The 26,653-nt window shown below is 39.5% G+C and overlaps 1 protein-coding gene across 3 annotated transcripts in view; it reads right to left on the bottom strand.

The window, feature by feature from the left end:
* Positions 1–18,363: 18,363 nt before the first annotated feature.
* PRDM1 (PR/SET domain 1) overlaps positions 18,364–26,653 on the bottom strand; it is a 124,110-nt gene continuing 115,820 nt past the window's right edge. For all 3 annotated transcript variants that reach the window (XM_070733296.1, XM_070733297.1, XM_070733295.1), the window contains 3 exons: positions 23,355–24,412; positions 22,199–22,327; positions 18,364–21,327 (listed from right to left, as the gene is read on the bottom strand). In XM_070733296.1, coding sequence (XP_070589397.1) covers positions 20,752–21,327; positions 22,199–22,327; positions 23,355–24,412 — 1,763 coding nt within the window. In that variant the 3' untranslated portion in view covers positions 18,364–20,751. The remainder of the gene's footprint in view (positions 21,328–22,198; positions 22,328–23,354; positions 24,413–26,653) is intronic.

Raw genomic sequence — 26,653 nt, 5'->3', positions numbered from 1 at the left:
GACAGAAACAGACTTCAGAGAATAATTAGAACTGCAGAAAGAACAGTTGCTACCAATCTGCCTTCCACTGAGGATCTATATACTGCATGAGTCAAAAAGAGCTGTGAAAAAATTTACAAAACCCTCACATCCTGGACACAAATTGTTTCAACTCCTACCCTCAAAACATCGCTACAGAACACTGCACACCAGAACAACTAGACACAAGAACAGTTTTTCCCTGAATGCCATCACTCTGCTAATCAAATAATTCCCTCAACATTGTCAAACTATTTATTAAGTCTGCTCTGCTATTAATCTTCTCATCATTCCCATCACCCATCTCCTCCCACAAATGACTGCATGACTGTAACTTACAATTTATATTGACTAGTTCCTAACATAATTTGATTGCTTATTTGTACCTGGACAATCATTAAGTGTTGCACCATATAATTCTTATCTTTTATGTAGTCTGAGAGCATATGCACCAAGACAAATTCCTTGTGTGTCCAATCACACTTGGCCAATAAAATTCTATTCTATTCTATTCTATTCATCTAGTTTGAATTAGATTTCTTTAATCTCATTTATGTTGCCTCATTTATGTAGCTAAACAGATTATGTTCAATATGCTTCTGACATGTTTCTAATTTAATTTTTTGTTACTCTGGATGTATGTTTTACAAAAGTAAATTATTTTTTAAAAAACCATTATGTATTTTTTTATCTTTTGCTGAGTAGAATAAAATGCTGAAGTTAAGTTTAGAATGAAACAATATGTCATTCTATTTGCATTAAAATAAAATGGGATAAACATTTGATTTACCTGGCAGCAAATGAAGAATGAAGCAATGGGCTTCTGCTGTTCCATGGAGTACCTTCATTCCCAAATGACTTTTATCTTAAACAAGAATTTGCTGCAAAAGAGACTGCAGCTGGATATTTGAGGAGAGAGGCTTTCAAATGCCACAGCAGAAATGGAGTGATGCCTGGTTGGAGGCCTCTTATGAAATGGTGGTGGGCAATGGTCCAATGCAGCTTATGCAGTAACTATCTTATCTATTTACAGACTCACCTTTGATAACACTTTTCAAATACCTGAATGGATGTCATACAGGAAAAGTTCCAGACTTATTATCCCATCATTCCAGAATGAGGACATAGAAGAATGTACTATTTCTAACAATGTATGATCTAAGTGCCAAAGCCCACTGCAACAATATCGCCAAAAAGACTTCTAGAGTTGTTAACCTGATCCTACGCAGCTTCTGCTCTGGCAATCTCATGCTATTCACCAGAGCCTACAAAACTTTTGCCAGACCCATCCTTGAATACAGTTCATCTGTCTGGAATCCATACCACATCTTGGACATCAACACCCTTGAAAATGTCCAAAGATACTTCACCGGAAGAGCCCTTCACTCCTCCACTCGAAACAGAATACCCTACGAAAGTAGACTATCAATCCTTGGTCTAGAAAGCTTAAACTACGTCGCCTAAAACACGATCTAAGTATTGCCCACAAGATCATATGCTGCAACGTTCTACCTGTCAATGACTATTTCAGCTTCAATCGCAACAACACAAGAGCACGCAACAGATTCAAACTTAATATTAACCGCTCCAAACTTGACTGTAAAAAATATGACTTCAGCAACCGAGTTGTCGAAGCGTGGAACTCATTACCTGACTCAGTAGTGTCAACCCCTAACCCCAAACGTTTCTCCCTTAGACTATCCATGATTGACCTCTCCAGGTTCCTTAGAGGTCAGTAAGGGGCACGCATAAGTGCACCAGTGTGCCTTCCGTCTGCTGTCCAATTGTCTCTCCTTATCTCATTTATCTTTTCTTCCTTTCAAATATGTTCATCTATACTTTTATATCTTTTCTTCTATTCTTTTCTTTTCTTATATTATTACATATCTTTCTCTTCAATGTGTATTATGTATTGGACAAAACAAACAAACAAATAAATAAATAAATATTTAAAGATGGCTGGTTTTGACTGTTTTAAACATTAAGAGCAGTTCTAGGCACACTTGCCTAAAAGTATGGACAACACTCCTTTGCTGGATTTGGTCAAGTAGAGACTTAAATTTGAGTTAAGTGCTGTAGAGGTTGGAATCGAAAACCTAAAAGGCTCTTCCGATTGTGTGATTTGCTATCTGTAGAAACAGCTGAACCTGTAGACTAGACTGAGACACTATAAGTCAGAAACATCATTTTCCAGAAACCTTTGGTTTTAGGCACCTTATCCAGCTATATCCTTGCCTTGTATATCTGCTTGGCAGTTCCTGCTTGCATCCTCTCCTGTATCTTCTGGGATCACCTAAAATAACATCCCCCCTCTTAACCCCAGTCGGAGAAAGAGATAGGGATGCCATAACCTGACAGATAAATGGGTTTTTTTTAAAGGAAATAATTGTTTTTGCAACTTTCTAATCCTACAGCATAAGTATATGTTTATAGCTCTTCTTTCTCTCTTTCAGAGAGAAAACAATCTCACAAAAGATAAAAATCAAGTTTTGTTTTAAAAAACCCTCAAAATTTATATAAACCCAATTTATAATAATATACTCAATGGTCCCTAAGACAGGATTGTTATAAACAGTTGTCTCAGTAGACAGAGGCCTTTCAGGTTACGTCAACTTCTAGGAAATGATTAAGAAAACTACATTATTAACTCAGTCTGAAAGTACGCAGAATGACCTATTTGTATACAGAATTATGAATAAGAGACTGTTTCATATACATGTATGTGTATATACAGTGGTACCTCGTGATACGAACCCCTCGCCATACGAACAATCCGAGATACGAACCCAGGGTTCGGAAATTTTTTGCCTCTTCTTTCGAACTTTTTCTGTCTTACGAACCCGCCGCCCGACCGCCGAACCCGGAAGTTCAGCAAAAGTTCAGGTTCGGGTGGCCGCTGAGAAGCCCTGCCACCCAGCTGTCGCTTTTTGAAACAGCCGGGGGGCTTCCCAGCGTCCTCCTGAACCCGAACGCCAAACCCAAACTTTTGCCGAACTTCCGAGTTCGGCATTCGGGAGGCCGCCGAGAAGCCCCGCCGCCCGGCTGTCACCTTTTGAAACAGCCGGAAGTTCGGCAAAAGTTCGGGGTCGGCATTCAGGTTCAGGAGGACGCTGAGAAGCCCCGCTGCCCAGCTGTTAGCTTTTCAAAAGAGCCGCGGAGCTGTCGGGTCGGTCGGAAAGCTGGAAAGGAGGTGGGGAATCCCAATGAGGAATTCCATGGGCGGAGCTTTGACATCACAAAGACGTCCTTCCTGGCCAGCCACATTTAAACATCGCCAGGATTCTCTGAACCTTACTTGAGAAGAAACCCGAATATGCCAAGACCCAAGTTTGCCTTTAACAATCTGGGTCCTTAATCCCAGTCAACTAGGCTGAAATGGGAGAATATAAGAAATTGTTTAAAGTACATGCACTCCCAAAGAAACACAATATTAAAGGGTTGAATTCAGGGTGGGTTCTAATTTGCTTCTCTGCTGGTTGGCTTCCTCCCACGTTGTGTGGCTATGCCTTATGTGGGTGTGGGCTCTTTGCGTGTGTGCGGATGCGCAGTGCCCAAAACAAAATGGTGACGCATGTGGAGTGCCAGAAACTCGGCTTCTGTGTATGCACAGAAGTAAAAAAACCCCAGAAAAAAAAAATCAAAAAATCAAAAAATCAAAAAAAGATGGTGGCACCCATGGACCAGCACCAACCGAACCGTTTCTGTGATGTCATCATGACATCATCAGCGCTTTGCTATTGGTTCAGGTGAACCAGTCCAAACCATTCCGAACCCACAATTGAGACGATTGAATTACGCCTCAGCTGAAAACAAAATTTCAGAATTTACACTGTATTGGGAGATTTACAGCACAATCTTATATTTAGACTAAGTACCATTAAATACCCTAGCCGCCTTGAATTCATCGGGATTGGGCAGCATAGAAGTTAAATAAATAAATTAAATTAATAATTGGTTTAGATTGGTTGATTGATTATGTGTCATCATTGACATTGACTTCTAATGACCATATAGACAGATTTTCTCCATGACAATCTGTCCCTAACCTGGTCTTTCAGGTCTTCTCAAAGTTTACTGCATCCATCTCGAAGGCTTAGCCATCCATTGACTGAAAGCTTCCCCTGTCTATAATAGTCATTCCTCTATATATTTTCACTCACCTAAATATTGTCTGAAGGGAATAGATCTATGGGTGCTGTGGTCCGCTTATATAATGCTGGATGTATGAGTCCATTATTAAAATTCTTTCTCGGATTGCAGTTTTTTGTGGCTGACACAATAAGAATTAATATCTCTGTGTGATTATGTCCACATGTTGAAAAGGATATGATACAAAGAAAAATAGATTGTGATCATGAATAAAAGAAACTGGATTATTTAATTACAACCTTTAGTGAGCTATCAGGTTTGTACAGTATGTTGATAGAACTTCTTTTCTAATTGGTGGGGAAGCAAATAGTGATGGGATGCTTTGTCTGGTTTTATTGCTAATATTTCATACTTGTGTATATATGTCAGCTGTAATTCACAAAAATCAGATGGATTGTAATTGTTTTCTGTTTTCTTAGTGGGGCATGTTATTTTATTTGGTGCCAAAATGTGTGCAGTTTATCTTGAGACTGAGATGTTCATTCTGTGTATGCCAATCTTGTGCGAATCTTATTTTTTGTTGCTTGCAATACAATTTTTGCCTTTTATTCCATTCTTCCCCATTTTTAACTCAACACTTTTTTTCGTGTTTATGTGTCTAAACATGTTTCTTGAAAGTTGGTTGTTAGAAAACTAGAATAGTAAGAACTACCATATTTCCCCCAAAATAAGACATCCCCTGATAATAAGCCCAATTGGGCTTTTGCGTGCATGGCGATATGGTCTTATTTCAGGATTAAATGAAATATATAAGACAGGGTCTTATTTTCTGGGAGTAGTAATTTGATCATATTAGTGGACAAATAAGGAAAGAAAGAAAGAAGGCAGACTTTTCAATGAATAAGAAAGATGATTATAACTGGATTCCTAACTAATAGACTTAAGAGCCCAATGACAAAAATATTTAAGGTGGAGTGTTCTATGTAGGTTGCCACAGCTATGTCATTGATTCTGTTTAGGACAAGGAAGTTGTGGGATGGCTCAAGCCTTTTACTTAAGAGAGAGAGAGAGAGAGAGACCAAATTACAAATACCATATTTACTTCTTTAAAAGTCAGATGATTTTAATAACTAACAGTGATAGAAGTTGATATGGGTCTAAGCCAACTATCATCTTTGTAGCCCATCTTCAGCATAGCCTACTTGCATTCTAATGTAAAACAAGGCCATTAGATGTTCTGTCTGGGTCCCTCCAGCAAACACCAACCCAAAAAGAGAAGCCAGACACACTGGTAAAAATCAAAGGCAGTTTATAGAATTCAAAGCAAACACAGGTAACAGAAAATGTCCTTACAAACAGGAACACTCTGAAACTTCAAAGATGTTTCACGAAGGCCATGAAGTAAAACAGGATTCTTGCTGTCAAAAACAACGCTGGAGATAACAAACATACGCCTCCCCCAAGTCTTCCAGTCTTCTAGGCCACAAGCCAAGATCAGAGACGCCGAGAAGCAAAGCAGGGTCACAGAACTTCCAGTTGATAACGCTCCACATGGCTGAAAGGGCGTGCCTGCCTTTTAAACCCTGCTGAGGAGAACCACACCCAAACCCAGCTGTTGCCAATTCAGTGATGCCAATACCTTTCTAATTGGTCCTGTCTCTGAGCTGCACGTCGCTGTCTCATGTCAATTATAGCCTGTGCTTCCTCATCCAATGAGGACAGGCTACTGGCTGGGGAGAGCCCCCCCCGGGGCTCTCAGGCTGCTCCCCCTCATCCTCTTCCTGACTTTCCTCTCCCCATCTGCCTGGTCCTCCCCCTCCTGTTCACTGTCCTCCTCCTCCGGGCCTGGATCCAGCAGAGACGCAGCCAGTCCCTGAGGAGCCTCAGGCTGAATCACAACATTAGAAAAACCTAAGTTCTATGTTCCAGGAATATAGAGCCACAGAAGGGTTAAAAGTTTTATACCAGTAATTGTTACTGTTAAATTTGACACATTGGGTGCCAAAGTCTTTATTTGGACTTTTTGTTAACAAATGAGTAAACTATTTGGAGAAAAGCCAGCAGGACTCATGGTGAAAAGAAATGCTTCTTAAGATCATAGGATAGGAAATCGGCCCGTCCCACTCCTAAACAGCAAAAAAGTCATCAAGAGTCAAGTTTCCCTTGAGTGAATGTTTCCTTGAGTGAAAAACAGAGCAGCCAAGACATACTTACATAATACCTAACAATTAATTAAATTTTTAAAATTAATTAAAATTAATTAAACTAATTAAATTTTTTCTCTGAAAAGACCAAAGAATCTTATATTTCAGGACTCAAGCAACTAGAAATATACATCCAGTTCTCTTTTATTTTGATTTATTTTCTGCCCAGCTTAGATATAGCTTTCATAATAATTATGTTGAAAATGTTGTAAGCTGCAACAAGAACATAGGGATTTTGTTTGTAACTCTAATCTAAATAACACATTACACTGAACTTGAAACAGAGAACCAATTTTGCCAAGTTCTAAGGAAAGAACAAAATAATGGAAGTAGTTTTTTTTCTCCTTCCATAGCCAATGAAATCTTGGTGCTTTCATTTTTAATGAGTCATCTTCAATGGAACAAAGGAGAGGTTTCCTTTATTGTCTGGGCTGCCTTAAATCACAACATTTTTAAAAAGAAAAATTAGGAGAAATTATATAATACTGCAGATGGGGGAAAGACAAATAAGCCTTCCAACTTCATCACTGTCATAAATATTAGGGAGAAGACATGCTGCACATGAATCATGTCTACCATGAACTTCTAGGGAGTGCCCCAACAAACAGAATTTGTACTGGGATGAGTGGAAGCAGAGACAGAATGTCAGGCCTTTTCATGGTAAACTGAAAAAAGTCCAAGCCAAAGGACATACCCTTTGGTCTCTGATGGACATAGTTTAAAGATGTGCAACTTTCCTAGATCTTCCCCTAAGTCGGTCTCACCATAAGTGATCAGCAAATACTGTAAGAAGAAGAACCTCAATAAGGTTCAGAAAGTAGATACAATCTGGAGAGAATTGACCTTTCTTTGTCCCACTTGGTTTGGGGGCAAGACTTGCCCGGGGAAGCAGGGGAACGAGGTTGCTCAGCCACAACCTCTCTGGCCCACCCCACCACTCCTCTTCCTTCTCCTTTCTCTGGCATTTGGAGTTCTGATGTTAAAAAAGAGCCAGATTTGGTGGTTTTAGGGGGAGCCCATACCTGCATCTCTCCTTCCCTAAAACCAGTGGTGGGGTCCAAATTCTCTGCCCTAATGACTAGCTTGGTGGCCATGGCCATGGTAGGTGTGGCCAGAGGTGCTAGGCAGCACTTGGCCTCCTGCACCCCCTGTGAGCAAAAATGGACCACAGGATCCAAAGTGCCCCACCTGCACCCCATTTTACACCTAGTAGGCCTCCCTGCAGCCTCCTGGGAGTGAAAACAGGCCACAGTGGGGCTCCACATTCCCCATACTCTGTTTTAGACCTAGTAGGCCTCCCTAAAGCTTCCTGGGAGCAAAGATATGCTCCCCCGCACCTAATTTTGGGCCTAGTAGGCCTCTGTGCACTTATCTGGGAGCCAAATGGGGCATGTGGGGACTCCTGAAAGGGGCGAGGAAGGGAGAGGAGGGGCCGGTAAGCAATTTAACTACCAGTTCACCTGAAGTGGCCTGAACCAGCTGAATCCCACCACTGCTTAGAATTATATGTTTTCAGTTTAAATGCCTTATGGGTGTAATTCAGAAACTCTTTTTGTCTTTACACCAACAGCTCTCAGCTTCAAGAGGGATAACAAAGATTTTTTACACATGTTCCTATAAATGCATACATAGTCTTTTAGGAAAATATGCATGCATTATATTCATATTTCTTTCTTCTATAGAATGTTCCATTCTTCTACTGAAAACCCAATGGGGTCATTTGCTGGATCCTAAGCATCAGCTTGGTGTCTGAAGAGCTCCATTTGTATTAGGATAGTGAAGCCCTTTTTCTTGTTTTCCTTTTGAAATATTATATACCCTTTTTTCTCGAAAATAAGTCACCCCCAAAAGTAAGACACAGGAGAGGTTTCGTGGAATTGCTTAATATAAGGCAACCCCCGAAAGTAAGATGTAGATGTTTTGTTTCACAGCATTCCCGAACAGAACATATATAACACTGATGTCCATAAATTGCATTCCAAAACACTGCATCAATCAGATTTAAAACATATCCAACATGGTACGGTAGTAGTAAAAAATTCTTGATAGGATTCACAGTTTGCCTGGTCCTGCTGGTTTGTGATGACAACTACTGTACCGTATATAATGTTCCTTTTTTTGGTTCAGCAATAAATGTGAATTCTTCTTCATTGAAAAAAAAGTAAGACATCCCCTGAAAAGACGTAGCACATCTTTGGGAGCAAAAATTAATATAAGACGCTGCCTTATTTTCAGGGAAACAGAGTAGCAATGATGGCAAACCTATGGCACAGGTGCCACAGGTGGTATGCGGAGCCATATCTGTTGCTCTAGCTAAGCTCCAAATTGCAAGTGTGTGTGTTGGCCAGCTGATTTTTGGCTCACACAGAGCCTATGGGGGGATGGGAGAGGGCATTTTTACCCTCCCCCGGCTCCAGGGAAGCCTTTCGAGCCTGGGGAAGGCGAAACACGAGCCTACTGGGCCCACAAGAAGTTGGGAAACAGGCCATTTCCGGCCTTCAGAGGGTCTCCGGGAGGGAAGCTGTTTTCGCCCTCCCCAGGCATTGAATTATTAGTGTGGGCACTCACGCATGCATTATAGTGTGTGTGCATGCTCTTTTGGCACCCAAGGGAAAAAAGGTTGTTCATCATTGTTATATAGATTTTGTTATATATACTGAGAAGGAAACATTATAGAGTAAATATGGAAGATAGGATGGTAATTGTTTTATATTAACTTTATTTATTGTAATTTTCTTCTGCCCAGTAACGGAAAGTTTTAAGATATTGCAGCAATTTTGGTATGAGATATCACTTGTTCCTCTGCATTTTTATTGCACAATAGAGTATGCTTAATTTAGTACATGATGCATTAGGTTAGGATACATATGTAGGATAAATACAATTTAGAAATACAGTGTTGCAAAATTTCAAAGTGGGTGTTACATAAAAGTTATATAAAAGTTGCCTACCATACTTAAGACTTTTTTTTTAAAAAAAATGACACATCAGATACTGAAACTTAAAAAAAAGTTAAGGACACACCACATATTTTAACATTTACTCATTGAACCGGTTGTAATATATAATGCATGTCTACAGAATCCCAGCATTTTCAATTTAGTAATGTGTTGTTATAGATATCCTCCTTATTCTTCAAATATTTACATGGATTATCCGGAGAATTTTCATTTACACCACTATGCTGAAGGAAGAATTTGGGGAGTTGAAGTCCACAAGTCTTAAAGTTGCCAAGTTTGAAGACCTCTGATTTACCCTCTGAACATTCTATGACATCACTGCAATGTCTTCCCAGCCCAGTCATTGACTTCTGCATCTTAGTCTGTTCCTGTGTGTTGGAAAAAGGCTTGATTCTTATCCAATACATTGAATGAGACATCTCCCTGAGCATCCTGGCCAGATGTGTTCATATCAGTTGGTATAAACTTCAATCAATCAGTGAGGCAGTGCCTGAAAGTTTGGAATGTTTTTGAAGAACAGTTCTAGGAATCTTACAGACAATACTTAAACCGTCTGAAGAGAATTTTAATCCAACTGTTAATTGGGCTTCTTCATCTCCCTTCATCTTTCCTCAGCAGCTCCCCAAAATTATTTGTTGTGGTTAGCTCTGGCCCAGCTCCTGCCCCAAGAATTGTGGATGTGGGGGAGACATCCACATGCCACAGGCCTGTTTTGCTCCCGGTGGAATCTGAAGATGAAGGCTCCTCTGACCAAGAAGACATGAGTGACAGGGAGGAGGAGAGTGTGGCAGACAGCTCAGAAGGAGATCAATTATTTCTCTCCTCCTTGGATTCGGAACAAGAGTTAATGATACAGCCACGCATGCGGAGAGCGATGCATAGGCAGCAACAACTGAGAGATTATTATCAAAGAAAATGAGGCCACCTGTGGTTGGGTGGGGCTGTGGTAATTAGTGAGGCTGCTATAAATAGCAGCCTGTGGGTTTGGCCATTGTGGAGGATTATCTGATCGTTGTGTTTCATGCCTGCCTTGCTGACTTCGACCTTGGTGTGTTGCTTTTTCCAAAGCAGAGCAAAGAGAAGGACTGTGAATTGCCTCACAGCTGCAAGCTAAGTTTCTCAGAACTGATAAGGGACTTGTACCAATTACCAGTTTTGTTTGGAGACAGTTGCTCTTTGCTATACCAAAACAGGGCTTAGTTTAAGTGAATTTTCATTATAAAGAACATTGTTTTGAATTTTCAAATGTGTGTGTGTCTGAAATTTGTACTTGTGAATTTTCAGGAGGATTCTATCAGAGAGCCCGACAGAACAATTATTAAGACAAGTTTGTGGTGCAGAGAAGATAGATGCAGAGATAGATGGGATTGGGAGGTCCAACCTACCTTCCTGCTGCACCACAGCGTATTAAAAACCCAAAGATCACAATATTCAGCCTCCTGTACCCAAGGAAAGAGACGTAAACCCATTCACCAAAGAACTCCCACTATTTTACACATCAACAAGAGATAAAAATAACACCGGCAACTATTGTAATATAGATAGACCTTGACATATGACCACAATTGAGCCCAAATTTTTTGTTGCTAAGCCAAACGTTTGTTAAGTGAATTTTGCCCCACTTAAGACCTTTTATGCCACCATTGTTAAGTGAATCACTGCAGTTGTTAAGTTAGCAACATGGTTGTTAAGTGAATACGATTTCCCCATTGACGTATAAATATGAGGCAGTTGCCAAGCATTCACATTCTGATCACATGACTGTTCTGTGGACAGCTATGAACCAGAAAGAACATAGCACACATGCAATTTGCTCAAACCTATGTTTACTCAATAAACAACTACTACTAAACTTGTTTGGACTGCCATCTGACTGGGGTGGTGTAGGATTCCTGCTTGAGCAGAGGGTTGGATTAGGTGACTTAATCCCTTTCAACCCTAATAAATAAATAATAAACATCTTAGTCATTGTTCAATCAGAGCAATTATGGCCTGCATAAGAACTAGAAAGCTTCACAGCAGCCACAGGTTCTGTTTATCACATCAAGATGGATGAAGTAAAAGTGGAGCAGAGGCATCATTGCTCGGATAGAAAAAATGAAGATAGTTGCACAATATCAATGTAGCAGAACATGGCTGAAGACACGAGGCCAAATACACCTTTAATGTGAAATTAATGATACCTTGAGCCTGATCAATTAAACTAATGTGGTTTACCTTGTCAGAAGGACGTGCTGAGAAACAGGCTGAACTGGAAAGACCACTCTATTCTACGCAAAGGACAAGTTCAAGGGACTAATAAGCTATGAGGTCTGATCTCTCCTTTGGATCAGTTGTGGAGCATGTTTGCTCCCACGTTTAATATCAGTTAGGAAATGTCCACTGACATAACCAGTTTTGCGCTCTGTGTTTTCCAGGGGCTCTTTAACTAAATTAAAAACAGGATACCCAAACAAAGATAGCTCAGGCACATAATTTACCATGTGCCAAAGCTTTCTATTGCATGTTGCAGTGCTTCTCAATTATTTTCTGTTATGCCTCCCCAGGAAGAAGTAAACCTTTTGCGCCCTTCCAACTCTGGGCCCAGCTTTTTGCTGGGAGTTTTCAGGAATTAAGCTCTATGTGGAAGTGAGGATCCCCACCACCTACAATCACTCAAAAATGCAATGTGCGGAGTTGGATGGGTGCATGGGGCTACATTTGGAGTATATTCCTGGAGGGGTCTGTAATATGGTAAATGATTTAGCTTTACTAGATAAATGGTCAAAGCAATGGAAACTGCAGTTTAATGTTTCCAAATGTAAAATAATGCACTTGGGAAAAGGAATCCTCAATCTGAGTATTGCATTAGCAGTTCTGTGTTAGCAAAAACTTCAGAAGAGAAGGATTTAGGGGTAGTGACTTCTGACAGTCTCAAAATGGGTGAGCAGTGTGGTCGGGCGGTAGGAAAAGCAAGTAGGATGCTTGGCTGCATAGCTAGAGGTGTAACAAGCAGGAAGAGGGAGATTGTGATCCCCTTATATAGAGCGCTGGTGAGACCACATTTGGAATACTGTGTTCAGTTCTGGAGACCTCACCTACAAAAAGATGTTGACAAAATTGAACGGGTCCAAAGACGGGCTACAAGAATGGTGAAAGGTCTTAAGCAAAAAACATATCAGGAAAGACTTAATCTGTATAGTCTGGAGGACAGAAGAAAAAGGGGGGACATGATCGAAACATTTAAATATGTTAAAGGGTTAAATAAGGTTCAGGAGGGAAGTGTTTTTAATAGGAAAGTAAACACAAGAACAAGGGGACACAATCTAAAGTTAGTTGGGGGAAAGATCAAAAGCAACGTGAGAAAATATTATTTCACTGAAAGAGTAGTAGATCCTTGGAACAAACTTCCAGCAGACGTGGTTGGTAAATCCACAGTAACTGAATTTAAACATGCCTGGGATAAACATATATCCAGTGTAAGATAAAACACAGGAAATAGTATAAGGGCAGACTAGATGGACCATGAGGTCTTTTTCTGCCGTCAGTCTTCTATGTTTCTATGTTTCTATAAGATGTGCCCAGATTTTCTCCCTCTTTTTGGGAGGAAAAGGGTGTCTTATACACCGAAAAATACGGTATGTTCTACAGGAGACACAGCAAACCACTACATTAAAAAAAGCTTTGTTGAAGCCTTCAACTAGAATCATCAATTTTGTAGAATAATAATTTTCCACTAGACTGCTTAGCGCCTTCCGCAGACTCAGATACCACTTCTAGCCCTATTATTTCAAAATTCCTGCAGAATGTTTTAGCTATCCCATTCATCTGTGCCTCAGTGGTGGGTTGCTCCAGATTCTGACCGGTTCTTAGAACCGGTAGCGCCAGCGTTGGGAGGTTCTGCCCATCTGCCTAGAATACTTCTACGCGTGCGAGTGCAAACCGGTGACATGCTATGCCCATTAACACAAGTTCTCTGCCTGTGCCAAATCTGTGTTCCTTTCTTGCACAACCCTATTCGTTTTTTGTCCCCACTGTTTCTTAAAGCAGAAAATATGGTTGAAGGTAATGCCTGTTTAAAAAAAATAAAAATAACATATCGCCATTTGGAGCTATTTTTAGTTTTGGGTTAGCAACTCTCCTTTCAGAGAAAGAAAGACTGAAGTGTGTTTTAAGCCAAGGGTTGAAGTCTGGGCCAATAAATACTAAGAAATAATGCCAAGTTTCTACCTTTCCCATTTGACACAGAATGAATTCTGGCCTAAACTAGATCTTCGAGTTATATTGGATATGCTTTATAGGTCAGTAAAACAAAATGTCACATTATTTCTAACAATAAAAGCAACCCAAACAAGTAGCCCTCCATGATATAAAAGCTAGCCAGGGAGACGATTCGTTCCTTGAAGCTTGAGATTTCTTAGCTTCTTGCATGGGTTTGATTTCTCATCTACAGTATTACAGTATATCTCTATAACTGAAATTGATGGCTTTCTGCTTAGGGCAGTGATGGCGAACCTATGGCATGGGTGCCACGCAGAGCCATATCTGAGAGCATATGAAGCATTGCCCTGTGTTAGCTCCAGCATGCATGTTCGAACTGATCAACTGATTTTTGGCCTACTTTTTGGCTGTTTTCACTCTCTTCAGGCTTCAGGCCTCCCCAGGCCTCTCCCCAGGCTCCTGAATCTTGGGGGTGGCAAAAATGGTCCAAAGGGCCTACCGGAAGTCCAGAGGTTTCAGTAAGGCCTGTGCGCATTTGCAGGGGGAATCAGTATAGGGGTTGTGTGCATGCACCAGGGAGGGCATTGCATTATGGGTATGGGCAAGCACATGCATGCTATTGTGCTCCCGAATCAAAAGAGGTTCGCCATCACTAGCTTAGGACTTCCATTTTGTCAGAAAGTATGATGTGTGGTACTAACAAGTAGGTTGGCCCATAATCCTCAATGAGTTCTATTGCCTACAAATGACTAAAACTGTGATGGCGAACTTATGGCCCAGCACAAGTGGCACGCAGAGTCATATTGGAGGGCACATAAGACTTTGCCATGTTTTAGTTCCAGTGCGCATGCGTATGCTGTCCAGCTAATTTTTGGCCTTGGGAAAGGCTGTTTCAGCCTCCGGATGCTTCGTGGAAACTTCCCTGATGTCCCGGAGGCAAAAAAATCCCCCAACAGACAAACCAGAAGTTTGGAAAAATGCACTTCCGGTTTGCCGTTGTGCCATTTTTTTGCACTCCGGAAGGTTCAGGGAAGCTTCCTGAAGGCCAGGAGGGTGAAAAACAGCACAATGGACAAACCAGAAGTGTGTTTTCCAAACTTTCAGTTTGCCATTGTGCTGTTTGTTGCATTCCAGAGGGTGGAACCTGGGGTGGAACCACCTAATCGGTTCTGCCTCCCTCCAGTGAAGGATTGTTGTTGTGAGCCACTCCGAGTCTACGGAGAGGGGCGGCATACAAATCTAATAAATAATAATAATAATAATAATAATAATAATAATAATAAATATTATTATTATACAAATCTATTATACAAATCATATAAATCTAATAAATTATTATTATCATTATTATTACTATTATTATTATTATTACTACTATTATTACTATTATTATTATTATTATTATTATTATTATTATTATTATTATTATTATCAACTCAAAGTCCAGCTCAGCAGGAAATGATCTGACCATGACAAAGGAGAGATGTCTATACCCTTTAACATCAGATCATTCTTCCACTACTCCAAGAGAAATACTAGGTTAAGCCTGTGTTCCCCCTCATGAGTTGGACCCTCAATTACTTGGATCAGGTCCATGGTTGTCATGGAAGCCACGAACTCCTGCACCGTTTCCAAGCAATCATCAAGCAATAGCAGGTTGAAGTCCCCCAAGACCATGAGCCTGGGGACCTCCACCGCCAGCTCGGCGAATGCCTTGAGCAGCGCAGGCAGGGCTGTTGCAACGCAGCTGGGAGGCAGGTATGTTAGCAACAAGCCCACCTGAACCCCTAGGTCCAATCTCAAAAGAAGCGACTCACACCCAACGAATTCGGGTGCAGGGATCCTGCGAGGGCTAAGGGTTTTCCAGACAATAACTTGAACAAATATAGCACCTTTACATGCTATATAGCAATGATGGGGAATCCTTTTTGGTTTGTGTACCCAAAGGGTGTGTGAGAGTGTGCTAGCAGGTGCCCATGTGCCCACACCCATTCCACCCCCCACGCATGCACACCCACACACTGCACATGCTCACAATCCCCCCCCCATCCCTGGTCATGCACACAGGCCCCACTGAAGCCTGGGAAAGTGAAAAACGGACTTCTAGTTTTCCCGTTTTTTGCACCTTCGGGGAAGTTTCCTGAAGCCTCAGTGTGTCAAAAACAGCACAACAGGCAAACCGGAAGTCCATTTTCCGAACTTCCGGTTTGCCCAATGGGCTGTTTTTCACACTCAAGAGCTTCAGGAAGCTTCCCTGAAGCATCCATAGGGTGAAACGTCCCTCCCTAGGCTGAAAATCAGCTGACTATTGTGCACACGTGCGCTGGAACTGACATAGGGCAATGCCTCGTGTGCCCTCCGATATGGCTCCACATGCCACCTGTGGCAAGCGTGCTATACGTTCACCATCACAGCTATATAGGAAGAAAGGCATCAATTCTTTGGTTTGAAGAAACTGTTGACTGGAATTTTGCAATTAGAAGCAAAATAAAGTATACAGGAAAATGATAGTAAAAAAGTTGTGTTTCTCTATAAACTTTCTGAGTTGTTAGAGGAGAAATCTTAGAAAAAGTATCCTATCTTTATTCTTCCATAACGGAAGGAAAGAAGGAAGGAAGGAAGGAGGGAGGGAGGGAGGGAGAGAAGGAAGGAATATAAGATAAACCAATTTATCTTTTGGTTATTTAATATTACTTGTTAAAAGGCTCCATGTATTTTGCCTGATGAAATCATCCCATTAATGTTCTAGTAAATCAATGCTGGCTTGTCCTCCTTAAAGTTAAATAAAAATGAAACTTTCTGGTAGGAGGATAAACAATATTTTACACCCACAAAGTCGGCATGTACTCATTTAGTGAGAGATTAGAATAACAGCTTAGCAGGTATGTTAGCTTAGCTGTTATTCTTTTAAGATCATGTGAGAACTCTCCAGATGACTCCTTTGCTCAAAGAGCATTTTAAAATCTCCTAACCACCACATGTCAAATAAAAGAATTAATACTATGTGAAAGAAGCAAAATTCTCTGATCGAATATTCAAAAAAAAAGTGGGAAAGCTTTCATTTCCCAAATGTTGTATGTATATGTTTTGTGTATGTCTTTTTTGTTATATTTGAAAAAATAAATAAATTTTATAAAAAATAAAATCTCCTAACCACCATTTTGCTTTCCAGCTTTCCCTTAAAAAAAAAAAAGTAGCCTTTTGAAATATGCAGATGATTTAGAAAACAAAACTCTCTTAACTAGGCCAAAGCCAATGCAACATTTGCAGAATTTCTCTAATGTAATTTGAAAACTAACTTGGCAATGGTGTGAAGGACCTGATTGTGTGATAAGGCTGTCCTGTGCATCACGTTTATTACTAGGCTCCATTGAATTCAATGGATCCTAAACTTGGAACTGGAATTAGTAAGAATTGCATTCTTCTTGGTGTAAGCTTTATTTTGCACCAGTCACTCATTAGGAACAAATGTAAGAAAATTATGAAGCATAATCTTTATGGGGCCTATAATTTTAAAAAAACCATGTTAAGGATGTGGTTTTGGAGGAGAAGGTGTCTTTCAAATTTATTCTCGACTTCTGGTGACTGCCTGGACAAGTCCTTGCAATTTTTGGCAACAATTTGCAGAAGTGGTTTGCCACACTGCCTCCTTCCTAGGCTTGAGAGAGAGAGTGAATGGCCTAAGATAACTCAGCTGGCTTTGTGCCCGAGACAGGACATGAACTCAAGAGTCTCCTGGTGTTTGGCTTGGTGCCTTAACCACTACACCAAATTTCTTCTCTATCACAGGTAAATGTGCTCTCATTTTCTTGGAAGCTGTTTCTAATTGTAGTCCTACTAGATGGTTGTTGGCTCCTTATGCAAACATCCAGCTCATCTGGAACTTTAACTTGCCTAAAGGCTGTCAGGCTAATGTGGATGAACGCTATACATCTCTTCATGAATGGCAGGGCTTCTTCCCAAATTTATGCCGTTGTATCGTTTGAGGAACACGGTAGACTGAAGAGAGATATGAAAATGCTGGATCTCCCTTTCTTTCTCCTCATTTTGGAAGCTTACTCCAGAGAAGACCAGAGAACATTCAGGCCTTTTCCGCATGGACCCTTCCTTCCAAAACAGTAGCACTGGTGAAACATGAGTGCATGTACTTAAAAATCCTTTGTATCTGATGAGATTGCAACAATAAAGTTCACTTATTTTTTAAGAATGGCAGAAGAACTTTCGCTATGAAATGAAAACTGGATTTGGGTTGAAGCAATTGATATTTGTGTTGTGCGTTCCTAACTCTGATGAGACACAGTGGTGCAGTGGTTAGAGTGCAATACTGCAAGCTATTTATGCTGACTGCTGGGCGGCTTCAATTTGGCAGTTCAAATCTCACCAGCTCAAGCTTGACCATCCTTCTAAGGTGGGTAATATGAGGAGCCAGATTGTCAGGGGCAATATGCTGACTTTGTAAACTACTTAGAGAGGACAGTAAAGCGGTATATAAGACTTTGGACCATAATTCTTCCATGCTGCTGTTTTTCCTTGCAAATAAAGGGCAGTAAATTTGTGCACTAAAACAACCATGATTCCTTTTCTGGTGATGGTGGGAAGAAATAATAGATTCACAATGACCTGCCTTTTTTTTTTACAAGTCCTATCTAGTCCTGGCCTCTAAATAGGTATAAAAAAGAAGAGCCTTTCCTAGCCTGGCATTTTTCAGAAATATTTAGCCATGCTGTGGCACAACATCCTCAGAAAGGCCAAGTTACAGGAAGTCGATTTAGAACCAGAGATTTCTATAGAAAAAGATAATTACAAATGTGTTTTTTCCCAGAGAATAAAATGAAAGTTGGAACTAAAGTAACACTGCTTACATTTAAAAAAGAAGAAGAAGCCACCATTGGTAAAGCAAGGAACGTTTTAAATTTAATTTACATTTTGACATTTTTGCACATAAATAACAATGTAAACCAGTACGTAAACATAAGATATTTTGTTGTAGCAAAGTAAAAAGCCTGTTAACTTTGGTCAGAACCTATTCTTAGGGAGAAGGGGAAACACTGATTGTTGCTACATTCAAAGTTTTTAAACAGGAGAGACAATTAGACAAAGAAGCAGTTTTAAAGCTGATGCATATAAATCTTTGTAAAATTCGTATCAAATACAAGAAAGCACTATAGGCAATTAATAAAAGCATGTGTGTGTCCAGTGATCGGAGTAGTGGTACTTTGGTTTATCCAATAGTTAATGGTTATGTTTATGAAGCACTGCTACATTTGAGTTAGATTTGCATCACAATTTATGGGAACAGAAATGTTATGAACTGTAAGTCTTCCTTCAAAAGGCATATATAAAGTTTTTCTTGGTCTACCTGTAGATTATGGGTATGTTTGGTGCTTTATATAAGAAGGCATTAGAATAATGTCATGCTTGTAACAGCCTAATCCCTTAAGATTATTATGAGATATAAAGATATATATATATACTGAATGAAAAGTAACACTGCCCTTTTTACCTGTAATCAGGTCACCTTGTAAGATGTAGGAAAAGGGACAGGTCTTCCAGACAACAATTTAAACAACTTATCCTTCTTTTTAATGTTTCATCTATGTAGCATTCAAAAATGAATATTAATGGGACTTGTCTGACCTTTAGCAAGCATGTTTGGATTATTTTTGTTTTTCATCTCCCAAGGCAGATGTTTGCAATGACCCTACAAGAGTAAGCCACTTATTCTTCAGAGAATACTTTGGAAAATTTAAAAAATATTACATGGTTAAATCTCTTGAAGCAAATTAACTCACTCACTCATGATGAAATAAGGACGTTTGCAATATTATAACTTTGATGTTAATAATTTTCCCTTTTTAATAGTGAAACAAGCTATTTAAATCAGTATTTTATTATAAGGTTTGGCTCACAAAAGTATGTACTCGTGGGCGCACAGAGGATAGTGGTATAAGTAATTATAAATACAATTACGTGCTATGTCCTACTGTATATCATGACATGTTATCTTTGGATTCAGCAAAACAAAAGATTTAGAGAGAGAAAATAATGTGCATTCCATCTTCTCTTCATGTTTTGGTTTGTTTTCTAGATTAGCAAAGCATTAAGACAAAGCATTAAGACAGACAGCATTTTCTGCATCACTGGACACACGCAATGAGGTAACTGTTGTTCAGCAACTTTGCAATGCCCTTTTAATTTTTCATTAAATTAACCACAAAATGTGCTAAATACAAATACTGAGAGAAAACTTGACTCATATGATACAGGGAGCAGGGGGGAAAACACATAGTTAGGTACGCCAAGAAGAGAGTGTACCACCCAATTTCTATCCAAGAAATGGGATGGAGAATGAAGGGATTAAGGAAAGTTGTCCTTTTTCTCCCAGAATCTCAACGGGAGCTTTGGGGTGTAGCCAGCCAATGCCTTTGCAATACTTCTCTTTGCAGAGAGAATCTTTGGAGTATCCTAAGAAAACATACTTTTCTAAGAGAACTGCTCACAACCATGAGGTAAAACTAAGGGCTCAGTGGGGAGGACTGTGTTTGATGCATTCTGCCTAATATTTTACCTTTTCACTCATTCTAGACATATCAGTTTCTCCCTTCTGCTGTATATATATATATGCTGTATAAACAATTCTATATGTGTATCTATTTTGTTCAGTTACACAGCACAGTTACAACCAAATGATTATTAAGGATTTAACTTTGGCAAAACAAAACATTATGTCTGAAATAGGCATGTTAAAACATTTCCACCCTTGCAACCTAGTCAATCATGGGTTTTGCTATTATTTGCAGTTATTAAACAAATGTACAGGAATCAACTCTATGGAGAACGGCCACAAGACAAACAAACAAACAGCGAAAAGCACTCATATTCCATTTACAATGAATATTCTTGACATTGTAAGTATTATTCTAATTATTGCTTTTTTGAATGGTAAATTGCATAATAAATTATGAAGTACTATTATTATAAAATGATTATGGATCATTATGGACAGTCTTTTTTTAGAAGCAGGAGAGGCAACGAACAGTCCTGGCCTCTTTTCATGCCCTGAGAATGCAACGTGGAAATTCCTTCTTTCAACTGGAGAAGCTACTGTAAGCTGAGGTTGTTTTGCAGCGTTGATACAATATACTGTACAAGCAATTTGCTACAGGCACCCTGACTTGCCAGGTCATAAATTAAAATACAAACAAACATCACTCCTTTGCCACACATACTAAACTCCATACACACTCTCACACACAATACACATGTACATCCCGCAGCACTTAAGGGTCCATTGGTTCATCTGTCTCTTGCTCGACCTTGATAGGTACCTGAGGTAGTGGATGAGCATGAGGCAACTTCACAACCGATATATCTGAGGCTTCGTAAAGGTTACACCCAGAGGAGACCAGCCCGTTCCCCAGGTTTCTATGTAATGATGCTTTCAGCGTGGCTCCTTCAATCTCGCTTCTAAGCACAGCGAATATTTCTTTCCCTACCACCGATGCTACATCAACACTGTCCTCGACTTCATCCAACCGGTCCGCATTGTCACTAATGTCAAATTTTTCAATCTCTTCATTGATCCGGCTGAGGTCCTCTGTAGAAAAGTTGTGAGCGTGAATTACAGGGCAGTTTCCCTTCAGGTGGACCTTGAGGCTACAAAGGTGGATGTAACTTTTATGGCAGTGGATACACTTGTGTGGGCGCTCTCTGGTGTGGAGTCGCTTGTGCAGCTTTAGGTGCACAAACTGGGTGAATTTAGCAGTGCACAGCTTACACTGGTAAGGTTTCTCTCCTGAATGCAGCCGCAGATGGGTTTTCAAGTTGCTTGTGCTACTGAATCGCTTATGACAGACCTAAAATGGGGAAGAAGTAAATTGGAGTTAGGTCTACTTTAACATAAAAGCATAAACAAATAAACTCCAACCTCTCATATCCCACATTTTCCTATCTAGGATGAATTTTGTATAATTGTTCTTTGCAAAATCATGTCCCCATTCTTCTAGCAGGGATCCGCTCTCTCCAAAGCATGTAATCAGAATGGATATACAGTGGTATCTCTACTTACAAACTTAATTCGTTCCGTGACCAGGTTCTTAAGTAGAAAAGTTTGTAAGAAGAAGCAATTTTTCCATAGGAATCAATGTAAAATAATGCATGCGATTGGGGAAACCACGGGAGGGTGGAGGGCCTGTTTCCTCCCAGGAAATTCCTAGAGAGGCCCCACGGAGGCCTCTCCCCGCCATTTCTGGCCCTGTTTCCTCCCAGGAGATTTCTAGAGAGGCCCCATGGAGGCTTCTCTTCACCTTTTCCGGCCTTGTTTCCACGCAGGAAATTCCTAGAGAGGCCTCACAGAGGCTTCTCCCTGCCTTTCCCAGTTACGGTTTCGGAGGGTTGGGTTTGTAAGTGGAAAATGGTTCTTGAGAAGAGGCAAAAAATTTTTGAACAACCGGTTCTTATCTAGAAACGTTCATAAGTAGAGGCATTTTTAGGTAGAGGTACCACTTTATACTTGATTTGAAAGTGGTGCAAAAGAAATCCTGACTATTTTCCAGAAGTGAAAAGCATTTTCTCATTTTCATTGGGCTGGATGGGTAGAACAGGCACTACTCCCACTTGCAAGTCATATAAATATTCATCAAGTAGCCAGAAGTCAAATGTGACTCAAGGATATCTTTCCTTTGATTGCATCGTTTGCTAAAGTTATTCCTCGCAAACTCTACGCACCTGACACTCATGGGGCTTCTCTCCTGTGTGTACCAGATAGTGCTTCTGGAGGTGAGCCAACTGAGTGAATCCTTTATTGCAAGTAGTACATTTGAAAGGTCTTTCGCCACTGTGTACTCGAAGATGAACCTTTCAAGAAACAGAATGCTTAGTGAGGTCTCAAGAAACGGTTAACATGTTCAGAATGATTTTCTTATCGAGTTAATATTATTGTTTAGCTGTTACTTTTTCTTTAAGCATTATTTATGAAAATGAAACAGTTTTGTACATTATTACTTAAATACTGCTGCTATCCAAGTTGTAGTATTGCTACAATGTAGCAATATTTCAATATGTACTTAGCAATATTTAAAGAGAGAAAACCACTTGTGAAAATTATTAATGTGAGCAGAAGCTTCAGCAATCAAGGAGTTAATCTTTTTTATCTACATACTGTACTACCTTGACATGATTGAATTGTTCCTTTCCAGATTTACATTAAATAGTGTTGGGTAAGAATATGGAACAATAATGGGGAAGAACCTATTGCCTTAAATACTGTATTAAAAAAAGACTGAACAGCGGAGGTCAGGAATTATATATCTGTTTGTGGACAAATTCAGATATCACCTCAGTGCAACTAGACTCTAGGCAAATGAGTGGCAGCCCAGCACTTAATGAAATGTTCAGCCTCCTTCTGCAATAAGTCCTAGTACAATTCATTCTCCTTTGTAGTCTGTATTAGGCTTCTTCTTTTAGGTACCACTAGTTTTTCCACAGCTCATCAACCTCATCTCTCCCCACCTCCAATACTTTATATCTTGGATGCACTCACTTTCTTAGTTCAGTTATGAAAACTTCACACTGCAGGAAACCCTCAGAATTAAAATGACCATGTCAAATCCACTTTATGTTACAGCCACTTTAACGAATCAATTAAGAAATGATTACTCCATAACTGTTAAATCTTTAAAATTGAATTTCAAATATTTAAAAATGTAAAACCACTGCCCTCAATATAATATCAGCATATATGCATGGACTAATTTCCAATTAAAAACAAACAAACACTCTTTAGCATATTAACCTCTGCTAGGCCTTCCTAAAAAGTCATTTTTTAAGGAAATGGCAGTCAAAGAAATCCGCCTAGCCATTTTGTCTCTCTTCAAAAGCTTACCTTCAGGTTGGAGAGCTGGCCAAAGGTTTTGGAGCAGACGTTGCATTCATACTTTATTTTGCCATTCTGTTTTTTCAAGGGATAGGGAAGGGTTTTATAACCAGTCATATTCCGCTTGCTCTTGATGAGATTTATGGCTTCTTCACTGCTAGTGGCAGCCAATACTGCCGAGGTAGGTTTTGGTTGCATGATGTGTTCAGATGTGGCTGCGGTGCCTGCAGTGGGGGACCCACTCGTGGGGCTACATGGCTTGTCTTTCAGGCTGGCAGCAGCTCCTGTGATGGAGAAGGCACTGTTGTGTGCAGGAATCAGAAGGTCCCTTGGGTGATCTGGCTGCAAGAGGTGACGACTCCCATCCGATGGCAAGGAGTTCGGAAGGCTAGAGGAGTTCAAGATATGAGGAGAAAGGTTCCCACCGCTGAAGAAGCTGCTATAAAAAGGATACATCCTCGGGAAGACATTGAAATTGTTGATGCTCATGCCGTATGATGGTAATAGGAATTTGGGATAGGGAAAAGTGTGTGAAAGATGGCTTGAGGGCGCATATCCAGGATATGACCCTAGTCCTTCTGTGTTATACAGTCCATTCAAGTAAGGATAAGGCTCCCTGTGTTCTTGAGTCACAGAAGCTAAGGGTGAAACTGTAACTCCTGGACTGCTGTGAGGGCTTGAACCTTTTAAACTTTGGTCTGGGCTGCTTCTTGCTGAAGGACTTGGGGTAGTAGATGGCTGGATAGGTGAGTGAGCAAAGTAACTAGGCCTATCAATCCCATAAGCTAGGGAAACCTTCCGGTAATCTTCTGGAATGTGAGGTCTGATGGGATAGATAGCTCGAGGATAGAAAGGCCTCCTTTCAGGACTACAATTTTTCCGTAGGATCGTTAAGTCTTTTTCTTGAGTATGTGGAGCAACATGGCTATAGCACAAATCCCTTCCTCTAGCATGATTGGAGTCAGTTTTTAGGATTTCCTTCACACTATGTTCCCTTCTAGGAAGATTTTTCTGAAAAAGTTCATCTTTGTCACAGGTTTGTTGCTTTGGCTTATTGTGGCCTTGTGCTGAAATACAATGGGGAAAAAAACCATATAACTTGCTTGTTTTGTGAGTATTTCAAGACATTTACAGGCACTTGATAGATTCATTTTGCATTCTTATCAAAGTGAGGATAACCCTTGGTCAACCATAGACTTTTAAAAAACACTTTTAGCATTAACTTCTATCTTTTTTAAAAAATCAATCTTGGGCACTAGGAAATAAAACCACTAACTACTTATATTAATTTGTAGAAAATGACAGTACTTTCCTATTACATTTGCTATCAATACAAATCATGGGGCTAAATGCTTTAGTAGAGAAATCCTATCTCGTTTAAAAATGATTCAAACAACATTTAAAAGCAAATTTTCAAAAATTCTTTTGACAACAGCATGAGCTTCCGATTCCTGACATATACATAACTTCTTTTTAATTTTTGATCATCAGTCAGACAGTTCAACTACATGTCAAAATGTAGGAAGGAAGCATTTTCCTCTGCCGCAATATTATAACTTTCAGGAAACAGCATGAAAGTTCTTTCTAGAAAGGAAACATTTATTTTTAAACTGATTAGGTACCATCAAGTCAGTGTAGATTTTTAGCAACTTCAATATTATTATTATTATTATTATTATTATTATTATTATTATTATTATTATTACTACTACTATTATTAGTAATAATAATAATAATGATAATAATAATTTCTGTTTGATTCTTGTGAGTGGGGATATTATAATTGACACTTTTTCAGCATCCCAGTTAATTTACAAGACTTGATTATAAAAGGAACATTATTTTCAATAAATTCATCAAAAGAAAATAGCAATTCTCTTTTTTCTCTCCAGCGAGGGTTTGCACAGCAAGATAGCAACCCTACTTTAAACATCCCTCTATTTTAACTGTGGCTTCAGAAGATATGGGTACACACATGTCATGTCAGGTAGCTACATAATTTTTTCCTACCACACATATATTGCTGAAACACTGAGGGATGTGATGACTGGTCCCAGCTCCCTTAAGTGTTTTTGTGGTGTATATGTGGTGAGAAAAGAAGACATGTAGGCCTCTACATATTCACCATTTTTAATACACACTTGCTTTTGCTATGATGTGTGAAGTGGTTTCTAGCTTTAAGCTATAAGAAAAGCTACACCAAGGAAGCGGTATTGTAATTAAAAATAAAAGTCTTTTCAATTAACACAAAAGTTTCCCAAACTTTATTAAAATTTCAAAAAGGTATAAAATACAAAGTAGCAAAGAAAAAAAGAGTTAAAGAGGAGTAAGAAAAAAAAGCAGGATTGGGAGTTGCAAACAAAAGGGGGAAACTATTTTAAAAGTTAATTTCTTTGATGCAGATAAAAATCTAAAAATCAATTATCCTTTGAATAGAGTAAACTGTAACTAATGACACTTCTATCATCATAGAAAGATCTAATAATCAAATCCCAAGGTTAAAATTTCATTTCTTTCAATTTCAAACAAAAAAAATCCAAAAATGATTTCCAAGTAGAAAGTCTTTTCTTTAATCAAAGCAGTTTTGCTATCTCTGCCAAATCCATTAATTTCATAATTCATTTTTATGTGGCTGGCTATGTGTAATTCTTCCATCTCTTGGCATATATAAGTCTTGCTACTATAGCCACATACAAAAACCAAGAGCCGGTGATGAGATTTGAACCGCTGACTTGCAGATCTAACAGTCAGCTTTAGTGGCCTGCAGTACTGTACTCTACCCACTCTACCCACTGCACCACCTCGTACTATTTTTGCTATGCTGGACTACATATACACGGTAGCTTTCTATAATTGCTGAAGAAGAAATTTCTTTTTTATCTTGAATGTTTAATTATAGACTTTTTTTGAATGTACCACACACAAGAATTGTAAAGGAATGTGCCATGCTTTCCAGTTCAGTAAGGATTTGGGGTTGGCTGCCAGGCATGTATTTCTTTGCATAGGGAGCTAACTTCTTAGTAATTTGTGAACTAGTTTCTACCTCTTCTGAACTTGAATTCTCCTATCCATTGGCCATGTTGATAGAGGCTGGCAGGAACTGTAATTCCTAATACAGTGTTCCCTCGATTTTCGTGGGTTCAAACTTAGCGAATAGCCTATACCATGGTTTTTCAAAAAATATTAATTAAAAAATACTTTGCTGGGGTTTTTTTATACCATGGTTTTTCCCGCCCGATGATGTCATATGTCAGCGCCAAGCTTTCGTCTGCCATTGCTGATTGGCCGAAATCTCAGCCAATCGGCAT

This window comes from Erythrolamprus reginae, chromosome 1 (assembly GCF_031021105.1).
Source record: "Erythrolamprus reginae isolate rEryReg1 chromosome 1, rEryReg1.hap1, whole genome shotgun sequence".
Classification (NCBI taxonomy): Eukaryota; Metazoa; Chordata; class Lepidosauria; order Squamata; family Dipsadidae; genus Erythrolamprus; species Erythrolamprus reginae.
This window is presented reverse-complemented; position numbering and strand designations above follow the sequence as displayed.